This window comes from Prionailurus bengalensis, chromosome X, assembly GCF_016509475.1.
Source record: "Prionailurus bengalensis isolate Pbe53 chromosome X, Fcat_Pben_1.1_paternal_pri, whole genome shotgun sequence".
Taxonomy (NCBI): domain Eukaryota; kingdom Metazoa; phylum Chordata; class Mammalia; order Carnivora; family Felidae; genus Prionailurus; species Prionailurus bengalensis.
The window spans coordinates 127,015,843-127,033,659 of NC_057361.1; the positions used below are offsets into that span (position 1 = coordinate 127,015,843).

General features: G+C 56.0%; 1 protein-coding gene across 4 annotated transcripts in view; it reads right to left on the reverse strand.

Moving 5' to 3' along the window:
• Positions 1–17,817, reverse strand: part of BCAP31 (B cell receptor associated protein 31) — a 30,059-nt gene continuing 12,242 nt past the window's right edge. For all 4 annotated transcript variants that reach the window (XM_043571435.1, XM_043571433.1, XM_043571436.1 and 1 more), the window contains exons 5-8: positions 3,346–3,481; positions 2,368–2,491; positions 1,469–1,569; positions 1–383 (exon numbers count right to left, since the gene is read on the reverse strand). In XM_043571435.1, the coding sequence (XP_043427370.1) occupies positions 345–383; positions 1,469–1,569; positions 2,368–2,491; positions 3,346–3,481 (400 nt within the window). In that variant the 3' untranslated portion in view covers positions 1–344. The remainder of the gene's footprint in view (positions 384–1,468; positions 1,570–2,367; positions 2,492–3,345; positions 3,482–17,817) is intronic.

Genomic DNA, 17,817 nt, shown 5'->3' on the forward strand with positions numbered 1-17,817 from the left:
TTGTGTAACAACAACCTTTATTGCCCCCGAGAGAAAAATATACTCTGCCTGCTCCAACCACCCGCCTGCAGGACCAGAGACAAGGGGCCCCAAACAACATAAGACACAAAAGAGGCTCAACCCAGCGGGAAGCAATGCCTGCCTCGTGCCTGGACGGCCAGGAGGTAGCAAACCCATCCTGAGCAGGCAGAACCGGGTCCCCTGTGGTATGCCGGGACAGCGTGGAACTGTAAGCTGTGCAAGGGGATGGGAAGCGGTAGGGGGCGAACTGAAGTAACCAGTGAGGCCGGGCCGCAGGCGGCGGCAGCGGGCACCGGCCAGGTGGCAGGCAGGGAGGAGCGGCCTCACTCCTCCTTCTTGTCCGTGGGACCATCTACCGCTGCCTGGAAGGGACAGAAACCACAAGGCAAGGGGTCGGCAGGGTGCACCCCTCCCCTTCACCCTCTAGGCCCTCCACCCCAAAGGCCCAGCTTGCTGCCTTCTCCCCAAATGACAGGTACCAGGTGACCAAGGAACCCCACCCTTCAGGGCACTCCAAGTCCTGCCAGGGTGGGAGTGGCCCTGCTCTACCAAAAGCTGTGACCCTAATGCCAAGCAGAGGGGTGCAGCTGGAAGCCTCTGTTGTCACTCTTCTCTGAGAGGTGCTGGACCCCACACCAACCCCGTCTCGGGCCCATGGCGGACTCGGCATTCAAGTCCCCCCCAGGTCCCAGTTCAGGTCCTTCCCAATTCTGCACGCCTTTTACAGGTCCTGCTGGTAAGCGTGCCCTACAATGGGGCCATCGGTCCTCCTCTGGGGCCTTTCTCATCACCCACTGTTGCGGCCCAACTTGGACAGCCAAGCAACACGGCAAATTGTCAGAACTCAGGGGTGTTTACTTGCCCCTCACGCCCAATTTCTGGGCCACCTGAGCTTCCAGATCAGATCATCTGAGGACTCAGAGAGGACCTGGGTGGGGGGGGGTAAGTGGAGGGCCCTGTATCACCCCACAGCCCCGTGTACAGGAGAGCTGCCAGTCCTGGAGCTTCCCGGTAGAAGACTTGAACTAGAATCAGGGGCCCCACACCACAGACCAGGCGCACAAGTAAGAGGAGCTCCTCTCAAAGGAACTGACACCAGGCACGGGGCTGGGCCGGCCACAGTGCAAAGGACCCATGGCTGAGGCCACTTTAGCAAGTGGCTGCCATCTGCCAAGCCACACCCCTCTAGGCTGAAAACAGGTTCCAGCTGCTGGGCCCAGACTGGCACCGCTTGGCAGGCTCTTCTCTAGACCCAGCCTCAGCAGCAATGGAGGAAGAGGGGGGGCAGTGGGAGACAGAGCAGCCAGTCTGCCACCGGGGTCTCTCAAAGGCTCTGCCGGGCAGCCTAGGCTGGGGATGGGCCTGCTCTGTGCCTGCTCAGGGCGCGGGGCGTGGGGGGAGGCGGGAGGTTCTGATCCGATGCAACAGAGCAGACCAGCGTGCTGACCTGTAACTTCGCGTGCTCCTCCAGCAGGCGGTCATACTCCTTGGTGAGGCCCTCAGACTGCTTCCGCATGGCCAGAGCCTCATTTTCAGCTTTTTCTAGTTCTGGCGGTGACGCAGGTAAGGAGAAAAGAGAAACAGAAAGATAGGGATTAGGGAGTAAAAACCCAGTTGCGGGAGACACCAGACACAGGCCGAAATCTGTCCTCACTGAGGTTGTCTAGGAGACGGCTCCTCTCAAGAAAGCTCCCTGCCGGCTGTCATGAGAGCCCCCAAAGTTGGGGGCGGGGGGTGGCCACCACAGCTGGGGGAAGCGGAGAAACACGAAGGACCCCCTAACCCTTTGATGGAGGGACTCCAAGTGGCTCTCAGCATGGCTGACTTCAGGGAGGCCGAGGGTGTGGGGCAAACAGTCTGAGAGTGCTGAGGTGAGAGCAGGAGGCAGGGAGCAGAATCCCATCCTCAGAGCTGACGGCAAAAGGCGTGTCAGGTGGGGCCTTCAGGAAGGGAGCAGATGAGCTCACAGCAGGTTTTTCAGGAACGCTGCAAGCAGCTCTGGCATGGCTTCTTTCTATCCCCGCCCCCAAGACCCTGGGGATGCCACCGCCTGCACAGAGCACCCGTCCCCAGGCCTGGTGCTGGGTGAGGTGCTCCGGAGTCAGTCTACAAGCACTGACTTGAGCTCCCCGGCCCCCCAGAGCTCCCTGGGCCCCCAGACGCACACTCTACCACCGAGCCCCAACCCTCGGGGTTGGACAATCAGGGTATCACTGGTCTGTTTTCAACCAGCTCCTGAGCCCAAGCGCGCGTTTGTTATTAACACTTTGGCAAGAGGGGGACAGCCACCATGAGTGGAAGTTCTAGACTTTCAGGGGCTGGGGGACACCTGAGGACAATGCTCACTTTGCTTGCTGATGTCCAGCTCGTCCTTCAGTTTCTTCAGCTCGGCCTTCAGGCTCCTGTTCTCTTCTCCCACCTTCTCCTCGGCATCCCTACCATCCAACTTGACTCCGCCAGCAGCAGCTTCCTAGGAAGAACGCCAAAGGCACGGGTTACTTGGGTGGGAGGGAGGGAGGGAGGCAATCCAGCTCTGTCTTCCCCACTGAGTGTGATTCCTCAAGCTGTCCCGGGCACCTGCCCCTTCAGAAATGTCAGCACAGAACTGGGCCACTGCTTCTCCCCAGCCACAGGCAGAGGGAAGGGCCAGCGTGGCCACCTGCTACACTCCACAGGCCATACACCCAACCTCTCTTTCCCAGCAGCTCTGCAGAGTTTACCTCCGTCCAGTGACTCGACCCGCTGTCATCTGTTTTTGCCAATCACCCCTAAGTGACCAAGGCCCTCCCCGCCTCTGCCCAGGCTCCACAGCTCGCTCCGGCCATGGAGCCCCAAACTCATCCCTGCCCATGCAATCCCATCCTGTCTATGAGCCCAAGTCCATCCATCCATCTCCTTCCCAGCTCCACAGACACCTCACTTCCTCAGACAAACCTTTTAAGACCGGCTGCCCGCCCCCCATCCCTGCCTTGTCCCCAGCTGATACAGTCCTCCAGAGACCACAGACCTTACCTTGCATTCTTCTGTTAGCCTGCCCATGGTTCACAGCACAGGGTTCAGCTCATTAGAGAGTCAGTGTTACCAGGAAAAAGTCTGGCCCAGATGTAGCACGTAGAGACAAGGGAGCAACAAGGGTGTCCCTCTCCCTGCGGAGTCCCCCAGGCCCCTCCCATACACGCCCCCACTGAGAACCTTTCCCTTCTACCCAACCCCTCGGCTTTGCCAACACCAGCACTGTCACACGTTCCCCAGCCCAATAGGCCAACAGTGACGCTGTGGCCCGTAAGGAATGTCACGTGACAGAGTCCAGCAGGCAGAGCTCACCTTCTTCAGCTGGTCATTCTCTTCCATGTACTTCTTGGCCGCCTCACTAGCACTCTCTGCCTGTTTTTTAAAGGCTTCGTTGGAGGCCAGCAGTGTGGCCTGCTGGGAGATGAGAGTCACCAGGCGTCTCAGCAGGCTATAATTGAAAAAGAAAGGAGAAGTGAACAAAAGAAAGGAGGAAAAATGGCTGGCACAATCTTCTCTTGGTTGCTCCTGCCCCAAGCCTGCCTCCAGCCTAGACCTGTCCTCTTAGATTGCCAGGGCAGCCAAGCAAGATGCCGCCAGCCTGGATCTGGCAACACAAGGGAAAAGGTGGAGCCTGCGAGCTGTCTTCTGCCACCAGAATGATTAATACTGCCCCAAAATGGCTGCTTGAAGCTCTAAGGCCGTCCTTCAGTCCCGATGGTGTGGGAAGCAGCACAGTGACAGGGTACCCTAGGCCAGGCCTAGCTATGGCCGGAGGACCCTGAACCTGCCCCTTTCCAGGTCGGCGCTTGGGTATTCCAGAGAAGCCACAGCACCATTTGCCTTGCCGTGAAGTCAGGCTCGTCGTGATAAACGATGAGAGCAGCTAGCATCTGGGGGCATTTCCAACTCCTGGGCCAAATCCTCACACCCACCTGATACTGTAGCAGGATCACTGCCCCCGTTTCATAGAGGGGAAACTGGCTAAAGCAACCGCTCGACGTCAAGAGCCAAAAACGGACACGGCAGAAATCCCCACTCCAGTCTCTCTGACCACAAGGTCCAAGCTTGGAACCACCACCCGTTCTCCATTTGGAGGGAACTGCTCCCACGCCAAATGAGAGAAACACAGAAAGGACTCCCGGGGCTAGGGAAGCAGAAAAGGAAGAATCAGGGCCCAGACACACACCTCAGGTCCAGACCCGCCAACGAATGGCAAATAGGTGGCAGCTGGGGGTCACGGGCTGCTGCATTTCCCCCGACGGCCACCCCTGCGCTTGCTATGTTGCCTTATGGGAGGAGAGGGGAACTGGAAAAGGCACGGCTCCAACAGTAACAAAGGAGACGGGTCCCACACACCTGGGACACAGGCCCAGGCCAGCTACAGCTATGAGGAAGGCGCTTACGGGCACCCCTGGGGAACAGGGAAAGACTCCGCTTTGTGCAGGGTGTTTCCACAACAAAGTGCTTGCTCAGAAGAGACAAGACAGCCTTGGATGCCTGCTCCCAGACCATCCTTTCCAAGCACCTGCCAGCCTTTGCAGGGTTCTCGTGGATACCTGCTATTCAGATGGCCCGAAGGGATGGGGACAGAAACCACGTGAGCTGCCCTGCTGGCGCTGGCCCCCAGAAGAGTCCCTGTCATGAACAAGCACTTGGGTAAGGGGTAGGGGAGGTGGGCACACAGGGGCCCTCATATACCCCTCGTGCTTCCTGGTTTGCAGAGAGGCTCCAGGGGCCCCTGGCAGTATGGGGAAAGCCAGGCTGCTGGTTCCTGGCAGGAAGGGAGAGTTTCCAATGACATGTGCTCTCTAAAATTAGCAGCTGGGACCTCGTGGCCCAGGGCTCAGGTTTCCCTGTCTCAGCCCCTGACTATACAGGGCTGGAGCCCTGGAAGTGGAAGGAACTCCCAAGCACCCCAGAAGCCAGAGAAAAGCAACACACCTGACTCATGTCAGCAGGGCGGAAATCACTGGAAGGACCCAGAAAGAAAGGCAAGTCTGACTAAGCCCCAACCTCTTATACCTCCCAGCAAGGAGTACTCAGGCAGCTCTGAGCAGATTCTGATGATGTGGAGGAAGCCCCTCCTCCCAGATGGACACGGCCTGGGGGGAGGGCACGTGTGCCACCTGGTGGACCCAGCAGGCAAAGATGGGGCAAGTAAGCCCAAGAGTGACACACCCCCTGTGTCACGACAAGGCCAGGCAGGGAGCTGACGTGAGAGGGACTCCAGCAGCGCTCTAAGTGACCACGGCTACCACCCCCGCCCCGGTCATCCAGGGAGGCTGGGTCCAGAGTGACTGTGGTGATGACGCTAGCGACACAGCAGGAGCCCAGCTCTCCTCAGCACCCTCCCAGCATGTCCCCAGCTACGGAGAAGCAGGGTAACTAACACAGGCCAGGGAAAAACCCAGAAACTAGCACAAGAGCCCTGCAAGGAGCTTCCCGAAACCTCAACCTGCTCCAGCCCCACCCGAGCTCACCGCCCTTAGTGAGGATCACCCCATTCGGTGCGGGACAGAAACCACCAGAGCAGGCACCCTCCGGTACCCGGCCCCAGCCCCTGATCTCTCATCCTCTGGCTCCCTGTCAGACCTGTTCCTCCAACCCTTCCCTGGTCGGTTCTGGTAATTCCTCCCTCCAGGAACCTGGCTCTCAAGGAGCTCTCCCTCCTGCTGGCCCAAGCCCCTCCTCCTCTCCTCCCTCCTTTCCTCCCTCCATTCGGCAGCCCACTAACCTAAGACCTGCCCTGGCCAAGTCAGGGGCAGGACAGCTTCTGGCCTAACCACCAGATCAAAGGAGTGCCCTGGAATCCCTGGGGCGCTTATTCGTGGCACACGGTGCAGCTGACAGGTTGCCTTCCTTGTAGGAGTCTCTCCCGCCTCGGACTCAAGCAACCCTCACCACCCACTGAACTCACCACCAACGGGGTTGATCTCAAGCTAAACCCCTACATCTAACTGCCTGCTAAAGGGCGGCTCCAGAGGGGCCCCGAAACAAGCCCCGCTCAGCATGTCCTTGGGCGGGCCGTCCCTGCACCCCACTGTGCTGAAGGACATTGCCAATCTACCCACACTCTGCTTGCACAGCACCTTGCACCCTTCTCCTTCCACCCCCAGCCCCCACCCAGTCCCGTCCACGTCACCTCCAGACAATCTCCCAGTCGTCCCCACTGCCAATGGCGATGGCCTCAATACTCCTTTCCCTGGGTGATTTTAACAGCTCCTGAGAGCCTCCTCCCTATCCACGACCATCTGACTTTGCAATCCACACCCCAGAAGCAAACTAGAGTGGTCTTTCTCCAGGACAATCTGATCATGTCACCCCTCTGCTTCAAGCCCTCTGATGCCAGACCCACCGTGGGCCCTCTCCCCTCACCACCCACGGAGGCTCTGCTCCAGTAACACCCAATGGCCGGGCATTCTTGGAACACGCCAGGTTCTCGCTCGCCTGCTCTCCATGCCACCGCACCCCAGCCTGCAGCAGCCTTTCCTCTTCTGTCTCAGAACGCCCACCGCCGAGTCACATCCAGCTCAACCACCACCTTCCCAAAAAGCCTTTCCTGACCCTCCTGGGTCCTCCTTTCCTGGTTCTCCCACAGCGCCTCTGCACACCCCCACGTGGCCGTGCTGCGTGGCACTCTGTTCTCCCCCTTACCACCTCTCCAAATCATCATTTGTTCCCCGGGGCCCTGGCTCCCCCCCGCCCAACTCCACTGTCCCTCAACCCAGCCACACTGACAAGGACACAGGCACAGAACTTGCCACTCAGTCGAGCAATAGGGTGACAGGAAACAGCGGTGGAGAGATGCCATGTAAGACCGTGCTGATGAGCAAGCCAGGCTCGTGACTGCAGTGGTAGCTAAGAGGCAGGCGGAAAAACACTCATCACCAAAGCCGGGGGGCCCAGGGCCAAGCCAAGAGCAGTGAGCCCAGGAGCTGGCCTTCTGGAAGTGCCCCCGCATACTGGGCCCGAGTTCTTGCCTTCAACCTGCCCGTCAAGATCCAGCTGCGCCACTACCCCCGCGGCCCTTCATGGCACACCAACGTGCTCTTTTATGAGTTCCCTCAGTGCTCTGAGTCTCCATCAGGCCCCAGACCCAGGACAGAGCAGACACGGGAGAAGAGCTCAGCTTCAGAATCTCCAAATCTCCATAGCCAGGCAGGACAAAAGACTGATGTACTCTTTTCTGTCTCCTGCCCCTTACCCTCCATCACACTCTGCTCCACTACCCAAGAACTATGATGCAGCCACGTGACTGTTCTTAGCCATCCACGTCTGGACAACACACGAGAACCCAGGAGCCAAAGGGATTTCCCAAAGGCACAAGGCTGACAGGCCCAGCGTCCGGAATAAATGCACCCAGCGACAGAGGGGAAAAGCCGGCACACAAACCTTAAGAAAATCCAGATGTCTCCTTGGCAGATAAACGTCATCCCCAAATACCTGAATTCAACTCAGCTTTCTTATAAAATGTTTTTGGACACTGAGCAGTGCTCTCGTGCTTTTATAAAAGGTTGAGTAAACAGGGAACGCGGGAGAAACAGACTCTCTGTGTGGACACTAAAGAAACAGTGCCAACCATATCAAGTGGGGAAGACATGGTTCTTACATGCTTTGCACCAATCCTGTGTCCCTCTTCTGGGCAAATGGGGGAGGCAGACAGGGGCTTAACAGGAAGTGGGGTACAAGCAAGGGGAGGGTCCTCCCAAGGTCCAAATGGAATATTCCATGGTTGTGGCAACCCCCTCCCCACCCCCCATGACCCTGTTGCTGATCCTGCCCACTTAGCATTTACCAGGCATCTCCTGGTGCCATGCCCTCGGGTGAGTTGCATCACTGGGTCACCAGGACCCCACTATGGGGACAAGTAGGCAGGCAACTCCCCTTCACTCCGCTGCCCCTGTGCAAGTGGGCACAAGCTAGTGTCACAGTGCCACCTGTTGACTCTCCAGACTGACTGCAGCCTGGCGCCAGAAAGGAGCTCCACAGGGTGGATTCTGGGTGACCCCAGCCTGCCCACCTGTCCAGGAAAATACATACAGGAGGAAAAGGCCATCATGGAGAGGAACCAAAAGCCAAGTGATGCCCTAGCAAAAGGCTCCGGGGAAAGTAGAATGAAAGTAACAGTGCAGAAGCGGCCCCAGGAAACTCACACCCTAAGAAGCCTGGAGTCATGAAAAGAAGGCCTAAAAAACAGCAGGAAGAGTTGACTCAAGATCCAAGGACAGTCGTTCCAGAGGGCCTACCCGTGAACACCCTTGCATACGTGCCTGACCTTCCTCTTAGCCCTCAAGCACAGAGGCTACAGAAAATGGGGAGGCGGGGCACAAGGGTCAGGGTAAATGCCAGCGCCTATAGCAACAGCCAGGTGGTGCTCGCCCACCCTGAGGCCAGTGAAGCCAGCTAGAGGGGACCCGGGTGGAAGCATGTGGCTGTCCACCCCATAGAACTAAAGAGAAGCAACGGACAGGAGTGAGCTGTGCTGCTGGGGGGTGGGGGGGCTATCGTGTTGCCTTCTTGCAACCAGCTATCTGATAGGTTCTGTGTAACCTGGAGAACAGAGAGCAACTGAATGAGGGCAGACAGCCAGGACTCAAACATGCCGGTGGTCCACCTGGTGACCACAGAAGTCAAAGGAGCGGGAGGGAGGGAGCCGTCAGCCCTGGATGTGCCCAGCACGGCAGTAACTAAAGTCCAAAGGAAACAAGGTAGTGCCTCCAGCAGGCAATGTGCCGCGCTGGGAGCGTGGGAAACATGTTTGGACCAGGGCATCGAATTAAAGGATGAGAAGTGGTTTCAGCTACACAGTCCTGTGCGAAGGCCACCAGCCACATGTCCTTTCCAGTTTAAATGAATTAGAATGACATTAAATGGCCAAGTCCAGCTCTTCAGTGCCACCAGCATGCTCTGGAAGCACGAGCAGTTCCACCCTGCAGACAGCTGGTAGAGGGCAGTGCAGGGAGCCCTACTGGTCCCTTTCCATCCAGAACCCTGCTCCCGGCTCCCACACCCTCTGCCTCAGAAAGGGGCCCTCCTGGAAGGCCAGGCTTTCAATGACCTTGGAGCCCAGAAGAAGGAACCTCTGCGCACTTGGTGCTCTGCCCCAAAGGAGGAAATCATTCACCGTTTGCTTTTAGAGCACAAGGGAAGGGAATTCTTCAAGCCAAATCAAGTAGCTGAAGCAGACAATCTGGATTTTAAAAGTGGACGCTTGTTCCGCGAGGCTTTTTCCGAGGCATGTCAGACGCTCCTGCTGGGACAGTGTGTGAAGAACTCCCTGTCTCCTGCTTCAGCACAGCCCCTGCACCAGAGCCCCTCCCGGCCCAGCACCGACAGGACACTGCATGCCCCTACAAGTGGGCGGAGTGGGCCTTGGAGGGGGCGCTTCCATAAGACTTCCTCAGTGTCCAGGTCTGCAGTGCTGTCCTGGTGTCCAGGTGTCCAGATCTGTTTGTACCCTCAGAAAAATGACCGCAGCCAATACAGCCACCGATAGAGCAGCGGGGCAAGAGGAACTGAGGACCAAAGCCGTGCCCGGCCTTCTGTGACAAGGCCGCCACCTAAATCACTCCATCTTTCAGCAGGCCTGAGCATCAGGATTTTAAAAATCCCTTAGTTGCCTCACCTAGATACCAATTTAAACAAACTATAAAAAACCCCAACCCCGGGGCACCTGGGTGGCTCCGTCGGTTGAGCGTCCGACTTCGGCTCAGGTCATGATCTCAGTCTGTGAGTTCAAGCCCCGCATCAGGCTCTGTGCTGACAGCTCGGAGCCCAGAGCCTGCTTCAGATTCTGTGTCTCCCTCTCTCTCTGCCCCTCCCCTGCTCATGCTCTGTCTCAAAAATAAATAAAAACGTTAAAAAAATTAAAAAAAAAAAACCCAACCCCAAACCTACAAGGCAATCAAGAATACATGAATAGTCACTAACAAGACTACGTGACAAAGCTGTTACCATAAAGTCCTTACTATTGCTTATGACTTTAAGTTCCTCTCTTTGCAAAGAGACAAACCTAAATTCTGCTTTGCCCATAAACATGAGATCTGGGATTTGCTTCAAAGTAATTCACGGCGAGGGGACCCTGGCAGTGGGGAGCGGCCATGAGGCGCTCACTGCTGAAATCACACTGGGGCGCTGGGGCGGGGGCACGGCCAGACTCCTAGTCCGCCTCTATAAATGGTCAAGAAAAAGAGCAGCAGCCGGGGCGGTTCCAGCACTTGGCCCGGGCTGAGAGCCCCCGAGCACCACCTCACTGGGTGCCCTGAGGATGCCCTCCCCCGACCTTCTGCTCCGGCTGCGGTGCCTTTCCCGCTCCACTCCACCAGCCCCGTGCCCGACCAGGGACACGAGGTCCCTGAGGACCAAGACTGGGCCTTCTCGTTGACTCTCCACCTGGGCTTGGCACAGCCTACCACACAGTGAGGAAAAGCCCACAAGAGTCTAGCCCTCCTCGAGGTGATGCAGAGAACAGCTACTATTTACAAAATACTCCCTACGTGCCAGAAACGAGGCTGAGAACATCTCCTGAATCCCCTCAACCCCCACCCCAAGCACACAAGGAGTACCCTCATCCTCGCTCTACAGATCCGGGGAAAGGCTTACGTGACTTACCCGAGGTCACCGAACAGCCAGGAACAGACCCAGGTTTCCAAAGCCATATCCGATTCCCAAACCCACTATGGTCACAGCAGCCTGCCTCTCAGGGCCGCCACGGGTCATTACGGGGGGAGGGGGAAGTGGCCAACGGTCAGGGCAGAGCAACAGAGCCCAGGCCGGACGCGGGCCCCTGCCCGGCACAGGCAGGCGGCTCGGCTCCCCTCACCTTCAGCACAAGCCCCGGTAGTCACGCAGGCAGCAACTGTCTGCAGAGCTAGAGGCCGGCGGTAAGCAGGGCTGGCCTGAAGGCAAAGCAGAGCCCTTGCCCGCCTCAGAGGGTCTGGATGAATTCTACCCTGGGGGTTAACAGGGACTCAATCAGCTTCAAACAAGCAACCCAGCCCCTAGGTCAGTGGCCATTAAGGAGAGAAACTTGGCAGAGAAGCAGAGGGGTAGCCCCATCTGGACTAAATGCAGCAACACAATCCAACCCAGAGGGGTACACAGAAGACAAGAGATCCCTGTGGACCAAATTCAGGTCGTTACACGTTGTGGGGTCCAGGGGTCCTGGGTCTGGATGGTGAGCACTACTTTGGTCCCGACCCGGACTGACATTTTAGCAAAAGCAGAGGAAAAAAAAGAGACAGTGTGGCCCTCTGAACACTCAAAACAGCCCAGCAGGAGCTGCTGTGCGGCCACAGTCCCAGCGACTCCAGAGGGATGATGGCCAGCTGCCAGTCTCAAGTGGGGAAGCAAGAACCGAGGAAAGGGGTGTGAGATACTAATAGACTGGACAGAGCTTGCAATTGCCCAAATCTTTACTAAGCAGCAACCTGCAGGTATCCTTGCCACAGACCAGAGGACCCAAGTGTGGTGCCGGGGCCAACAGCCATCCGCACCTTCTGGGGGTCCACACGCTGTTTTCATAACGCCCCTGGGGTCTCTACTGCGGGAGCTCAGGAGACCGGAGAGCTGGGCTTCCAATCTAGAACGCCTGCCGTGGCAGTCTGCCAGGCTCAACCCAGAGGCCTAAAACTGTCCTCACCTGCCCACAACGCCTTATTCAGTCCCTAGTGGTTTAACCAGCCCGTGGTGTGCACCCAGCCCCTCAGCACAGAGCTGACCAGCCTGCAGCGGACGAGCCCAGGTTCCCGTGCCACACCTCACAGGCTGCCCGGGGCCTTGGAGGACAGCCTTCAAGGCCAGCGAACGGTGCGGAGCGGGCCTCACAGAGCAGAGTCGGGAGAGAAGCTTCAGGAAAGCATGAAGAGGCAGCAGGCGTTAGCTGGGCCATCAGGGGAGAATGGGGAGGGGGGCTTCCAAGCAGATGCCACAGAAACGCTTGGGAAAGGGGAACCACAGAGCCAGCTCATGACATATAGAGGCCAAGGCAGAGACTATAGAAGGCTGCAAAGGAGGGGTCACATCCTGAAGGAGCTGGCTGTCAAGCCTCTAGGCCAAAGGTGCTGTGGAGGGACGGACTGAAAGGAGGGGGTGGTGGGATCAATTCTCCGTGTCGAGAAGATCACTTGTCTGGGGCTACGGGGGCACAAATGGCATCAGGAAGCCCAGCTGGGATGAGAGCAGTGCCGCCATGGCAGTGGTTCCAAAGATGAGGAAGGCAGGCTCGGGAGGTGGGATCCCTAGGCCATCAAAGGGGGACGGTCTCAGTTCTATAAGGTGAAGAGTTCTGGAAGGTGGCTGTACGACAGCGTGCACAGCCTCAACAGTACCGCACCGTACGCTTCAAAATGGTTCCGACGGTTAACATTACGTGTACTTTACCAGGATTAAAAAAAAAAAAAGCCCACAGGGACAGATCACAGGGGACAAGGAAAAATGGCAGAGCACCTCCAGGCTTCTGGATTGGGACAGCAGTTCTCTACTCTGTGGCCCAGCCCAAAGAGAAAGGAGCACGAGGACCCGGGAAGGGAAGCAGCTGCCCACATCAGCGCTGCCATGCAGCAGAGAGGGGACCCATGCAGCAGAGAGGGGACGAAAGCCCAGACCCCGCTCTCACCCCCTGCAGCCCACTGCTGGAGGGAAGAGCAGGCTTATTTAATTTTTTTTTTCAACGTTTATTTATTTTTGGGACAGAGAGAGACAGAGCATGAACGGGGGAGGGGCAGAGAGGGAGACAGAATCGGAGACAGGAAGAGCAGGCTTATTTAAGGATGTGATGCTTTCTTTAAGCCCAAGGCCCTCTTCCCCAATTATGAGGAGTGCTCAACCCAATTCCAGCCACCCAACGTGCTCCTGACCCTGCTCGGAGCGAGTGCCATGAGCAGCCTCTCTTCTGAGCATCGCTCTCTTCCTCCGTGGTCCCCGCATCCACTAACCTGCACTGCAGCCTCTGGGTCTCTATCCCGGTCTTACCTCTCCTGGCGTCTGTTTCCGTTTCACTGCATCTCAATCCCAGGGAGCGGCCACCCTGCCGGCACTTCCCTCTACCCATCCGTCAACCCCTCCACAAAGCCGCCCACGGCCCATCCTGCTGACCGGCCACCCTTTGCCTCCTTGAGCCTGGTCCTCATTCCTTCCAGCGAGCCCTGCCAGCTCCCTTCCTTCCGAGGCATGGGTCTTCTGGCACCGCCACTCTGCAAGCGCCCCCAGCACAACTGCCAGCCCCTCAGCCTCAGAAACCCCACTGGCTCCTCCCCTTCTCACCTGCACCTCTCCGACCTCCCTCAGCACCCCAGCTACTGTGCCCTGCCTCAGGCCACCGGCAGCTCGCTCTCCCACAAACTCCAACTCGGTCTCCCTCCATCTGGACTCTCCCACCCACTCCAACCTTTGCGCCGTTGTCAAACACGGACACGCGACTCTGACCAAGATGCAGTGCCCTCTACCACACGGAGGTCGGGTGCAAACTCAGGAAGCAGCACTCAAAGCCCCCTACCCTAGCTCTCACCACACCTGACCCATGCACCCCACACTCAGACGAACTTCCTCGGGTTCAGGGGCCAAGCCGGCACCTGCCAGTGCAACATGTGCAAACACGAACAAAAGAGGCAGAGGCTTCCAACAGGATCAGGAGACCCACAGCACCTGGCCTGAGGTGCGTGCAAAATAGCAACTGAGGGGTGTTTTCACGGTTTATGACCAGAAAAATGGGGGAAGATGGGCTTGATGCTCAACAGTGGATAACTGGTTAGACACGCAATAATGCTGGAGAGGCAGATCAGTTGTTCTAGAACGATGCTCATGATAAACTTGGTAGAAAGAAAATGCAAGTTCCCACATGGCAGCTACTGGTTGAGCCCGCCTTTTAAAGAAAAGTTTTTTAATGTTTATTTTTGAGAGAGAGAAAGAGACACTGTGAGCAGGGGCGGGGCAGAGAGAGAGGGAGACCCAGAATCCGAAGCAGGCTCCAGGCTCTGAGCTGGCAGCACAGAGCCCGACACGGGGCTCGAACTCACAAACCATGAGATCATGACCTGAGCCGAAGTCGGACGCTCAGCCGACTGAGCCACCCAGGCGCCCCAGAGCCTGCCTCTTTTTTTTTTAAATGTTTATTGAGAGAGAGAGAGAGAGAGAGAGAGAGAGAGAGAACACACCCACATGTAAGTGAGCAGGAGAGGGGCAGAGAGACAGAGAGAACCCCAAACAGGCTCCTCACTGTCAGCTCAGAACCTGATGTGGGGCTCAAACTCATGAACGGTGAAATCATGACCTGAGCCAAAATTAAGTCTGATGCTCAACCAACTGAACCCTCCAGGCACCCCTGCTTGGGTGTGGTATATAGAATGCTTAGCAAGTGGTAGCTGCTATCAGGTGTAACAAACTCTTAGGAAGGTACACAGCAAAGGTATAGGTCAACAGTGGTTACGGGAATAGTAACATTTCAAAAAACTTATTTTATGTATTTAAAGCCTCATCTTCCTCCAAGGACTATGTGTTACCAGATGGCAATAATCTTCAGCTGTATGAAAGGGACCGAGAGAGTAGTCAGACTCGTGAAAGCAACCCTAACAAGGAGGACATGCAGGAAGGTAGATTTTAGCTTATAAACGGCACAGGAGCCTTTCTACCAAAAGCTGGGCAATAACTACTTGGGGGAAAAAACCAGCCCACCATCTGGTCTACAGTCAGAGGCGGGCTGAAAACCAACAATCTGATATTGACAGCTCCCACCAGATGAGCGGCTATCTGAGCAGAGGATCAGACTAGGTGTGAGCTTGGGCTCGGGCCACTTAGAACTTGTGCGACTCGGGCCACTTGTCTCTCCACTGATAAGGCCCACAGAACAAAGCCGATTATTAAAGTTCTTCCTGGGTCTGAACGGAACCAGAACCCTAATGAGCCACACAAACAGCTCACACACAGAGGTGAGGTCACAGGGCCACACAGTCTTAGAGACAAGCCCTCATTTTAACAGATGAGAACACAGAGTGCCAAGAGGGGAGGAGCCTATCCAAAGCCACGCCCTGACCTGGGGGGATCCAGTCTCCTGACTTCCAATGTTGAGTCCTTCTTCAGACGCTGCGACTCTAAGTGTGGATCTGTACGGGCGTGGCACCCCAGGCATCCTCTCCAGCCGTAACTCCAACACAGGGCAGGAAGGGCTACTCATGTGCAGGCCTCCCCCAACTGCCTGTCGTCTTCTCCTTTCCGTGGCAACAACCCGGCACCGTCTCGTGGCAAGTAATGCTCACGTGTCCGCTGAGTGACGACTGTGAGTGGGAACACACAAAGCAACTGCCATAATATAACCAAACCTGACCCTGCAGAGAGAGATCTCTCTTGCTCATTCTTTTGGAGGTTTGCATACAGCTGACAGGAGTTAAGTGGTTCCGGGGCACCACGCTGAGTCAGCTGGGAGAGCATGCAACTCCTGATCTTGAGGTCATGAGTTCGAGCCCCACCTTGGGTACAGAGACTACTTAAAAAGAAAAGAAAATTCTTAGAGGCGCCTGGGTGGCTCAGTCTGTTGAACGTCTAACTCTTGATTTGGGCTCAGGTCATGACCTCGTGGTTGTGATCAAGCCTAGCATCGGGCTCTGTGCTGGGTGTGGAGCTTGCTTGGAATTTTCTCCCCCCCCCCACCCACTTGTGTGTGTATGTGTGCACTCTCCCTAAAAAAATAATTTTAAAGTAAAAAAAATAAAAAATGAATTTAAAAATATTAAAACAACATGTTCAGGGGCCCACAGACAAAGACACGTAGAACAAAACAATACAAGGAGGCAGCCCTCCACGTAGGGCACACAGTAGGTGCTAACAGACGAGACAGCCGTTCTTCAAAGGGGAAAGTGCTTCAAACGTCACAGGGCAGGCACAGCATGGTTTCTGAACCAAGCAGATAAACGAGGAGAGCAAGAGAGCTCTCCAAGTGTTTTAAATGCCTTCGACTGTGTCCAGACACAGAGGACTCCTATCCCAGGTAGTGAAACTGCACAACACGGCCACAACTGCCATCCGCTGGTGACCTCTGGGGTACTGCGCTTGGGTAGATGTGCCAGAGCGGTGCCGTCCAAGCACTAATGTGCACGGGGCGGGGAGCAGCCGGGAGCTTGCTCAAGCGCAGGCCCTCACCAGAAGGCCGGGGGCAGGTCTGGGGATCTGCGTTTCCAACAAGCTCCCAGGTTCTCAGTTCCTATTGAGGCTGCTGGGCTACAGGCGGTCAGAGCAGGGAGGCGCCAGGGGAACAGGACACCACAGATCCATTTCCCACGACTCGAGAGAGTTCAGAGGCAAAAAGGAACACAGTGCCTGGGAGGACTGACGTGGGAAAGTGGTTTCTAATACTAAATATTTCAAACCAGCTCACGTATCTGGGAGCAGGGAACTGGTTAAACGCACAATGGTCCCCTCACATGACTGACTACACGACCGTTAAAAACAAGAGAAGTCTGCATGAGTCATTTGGAAAAATCACGAAGATAGATCATTGAGTGAAAAGGGCAAGTCAGAGCAGAGCAAAAGAACCCACGGCACTAGTAAGAGAAAAGTTACACGTTACGTAAAACGTTATTTTAAAACTTTGGAAACATCCCAATTATTACCCATCTCTGGGGATGAGACGAGGCACTCCCTCCTGCGCCTGACATTTTTTTTAAGAGATTTTATTTTTAAGTAACCTCTCTACCCGACATGGGGTTTGAACTCACAACCCCAAGCAAGATCAAGAGTCACATGCTCCACCGACTGAGCCAGCCAGGTGCCCCAGGTGCCTGACACTTCTAGATTATTTGGGGGCCTTTATTTTGTGATGAACAGGTGTAACTTTATAATAAAAGTAACAAAGATGACAGTTTGGTTTTTATTGAGTTTCCTGCAAGCCACGTATACGGGTCATGTGGACGTCAAGTCTAGACAAGACACTTCTATGGTTTACGTGCAAAGAGAGAAGTTCCTCAAGGACCACAGCCACCGTATAAGACCTCACCCCTAGATTAGGGAGGAGTATGTCTTTCTGGAAAATTTTAGAAACAATTACACAGACTATTTGTGGGCAACTGGGGAATCCACACTGATCCCTGGGGTTACCGTTTCCTCTTCTAAGAAGCTGTACGAGACCAACCTCACATCTTTTTGGATCAGCTACTGGACAGGGACATGGGAGGGTGCAGCAGGGGCAGTGAAGCATCTCCTAGCTACAATGGAGAGGTAGGAGATCCGTGGCTGCCGGAACAACCACGCCCGAGAAGCTACCACAGTCTCTTGTCCCGGCTGACTCGTTTAAAAGGGAACTAGATCAAGTGTTCGGTGCTTGTAAAATGGACAGGCCACGGCAAAGTGGGGGAGGTGGCTCATAGGGCAGAGAATAAGAGCAGACCGGAACGGCGAGCTCAAATTTCACTCCATCCTCCTAACTTCTGTGCATCCTTCTGGGAACAGCCTAGCATGTAAACGAGGAGTGCTCTTCTCTGAAGCCGCCCCCTTAGGTTACAAAGGAAACTGTATCCCGATGATGATGCTGTTACCGGACTCGGCATTTACCAAAACATCCCCAGAACCAGACTTGAGTGTGTACTGTCCATGTCAACAAGTCAACTGCAGGAATGAGGCTGGAGCACCCAGGTGCGCAGCGCTGCAGAGAGAGGGGACTTTAGCCGAGCACACACTCACTCGCCTGGCACTCTTGGCTACCCACTGCCCCTGGCCCAGCCACACAGCCCTGTCCCGGAGGGTCCCTCTGGAAGAGACTGTGAAAGCAGAACCGTCAGGAGAGTAACTTCAAAGACA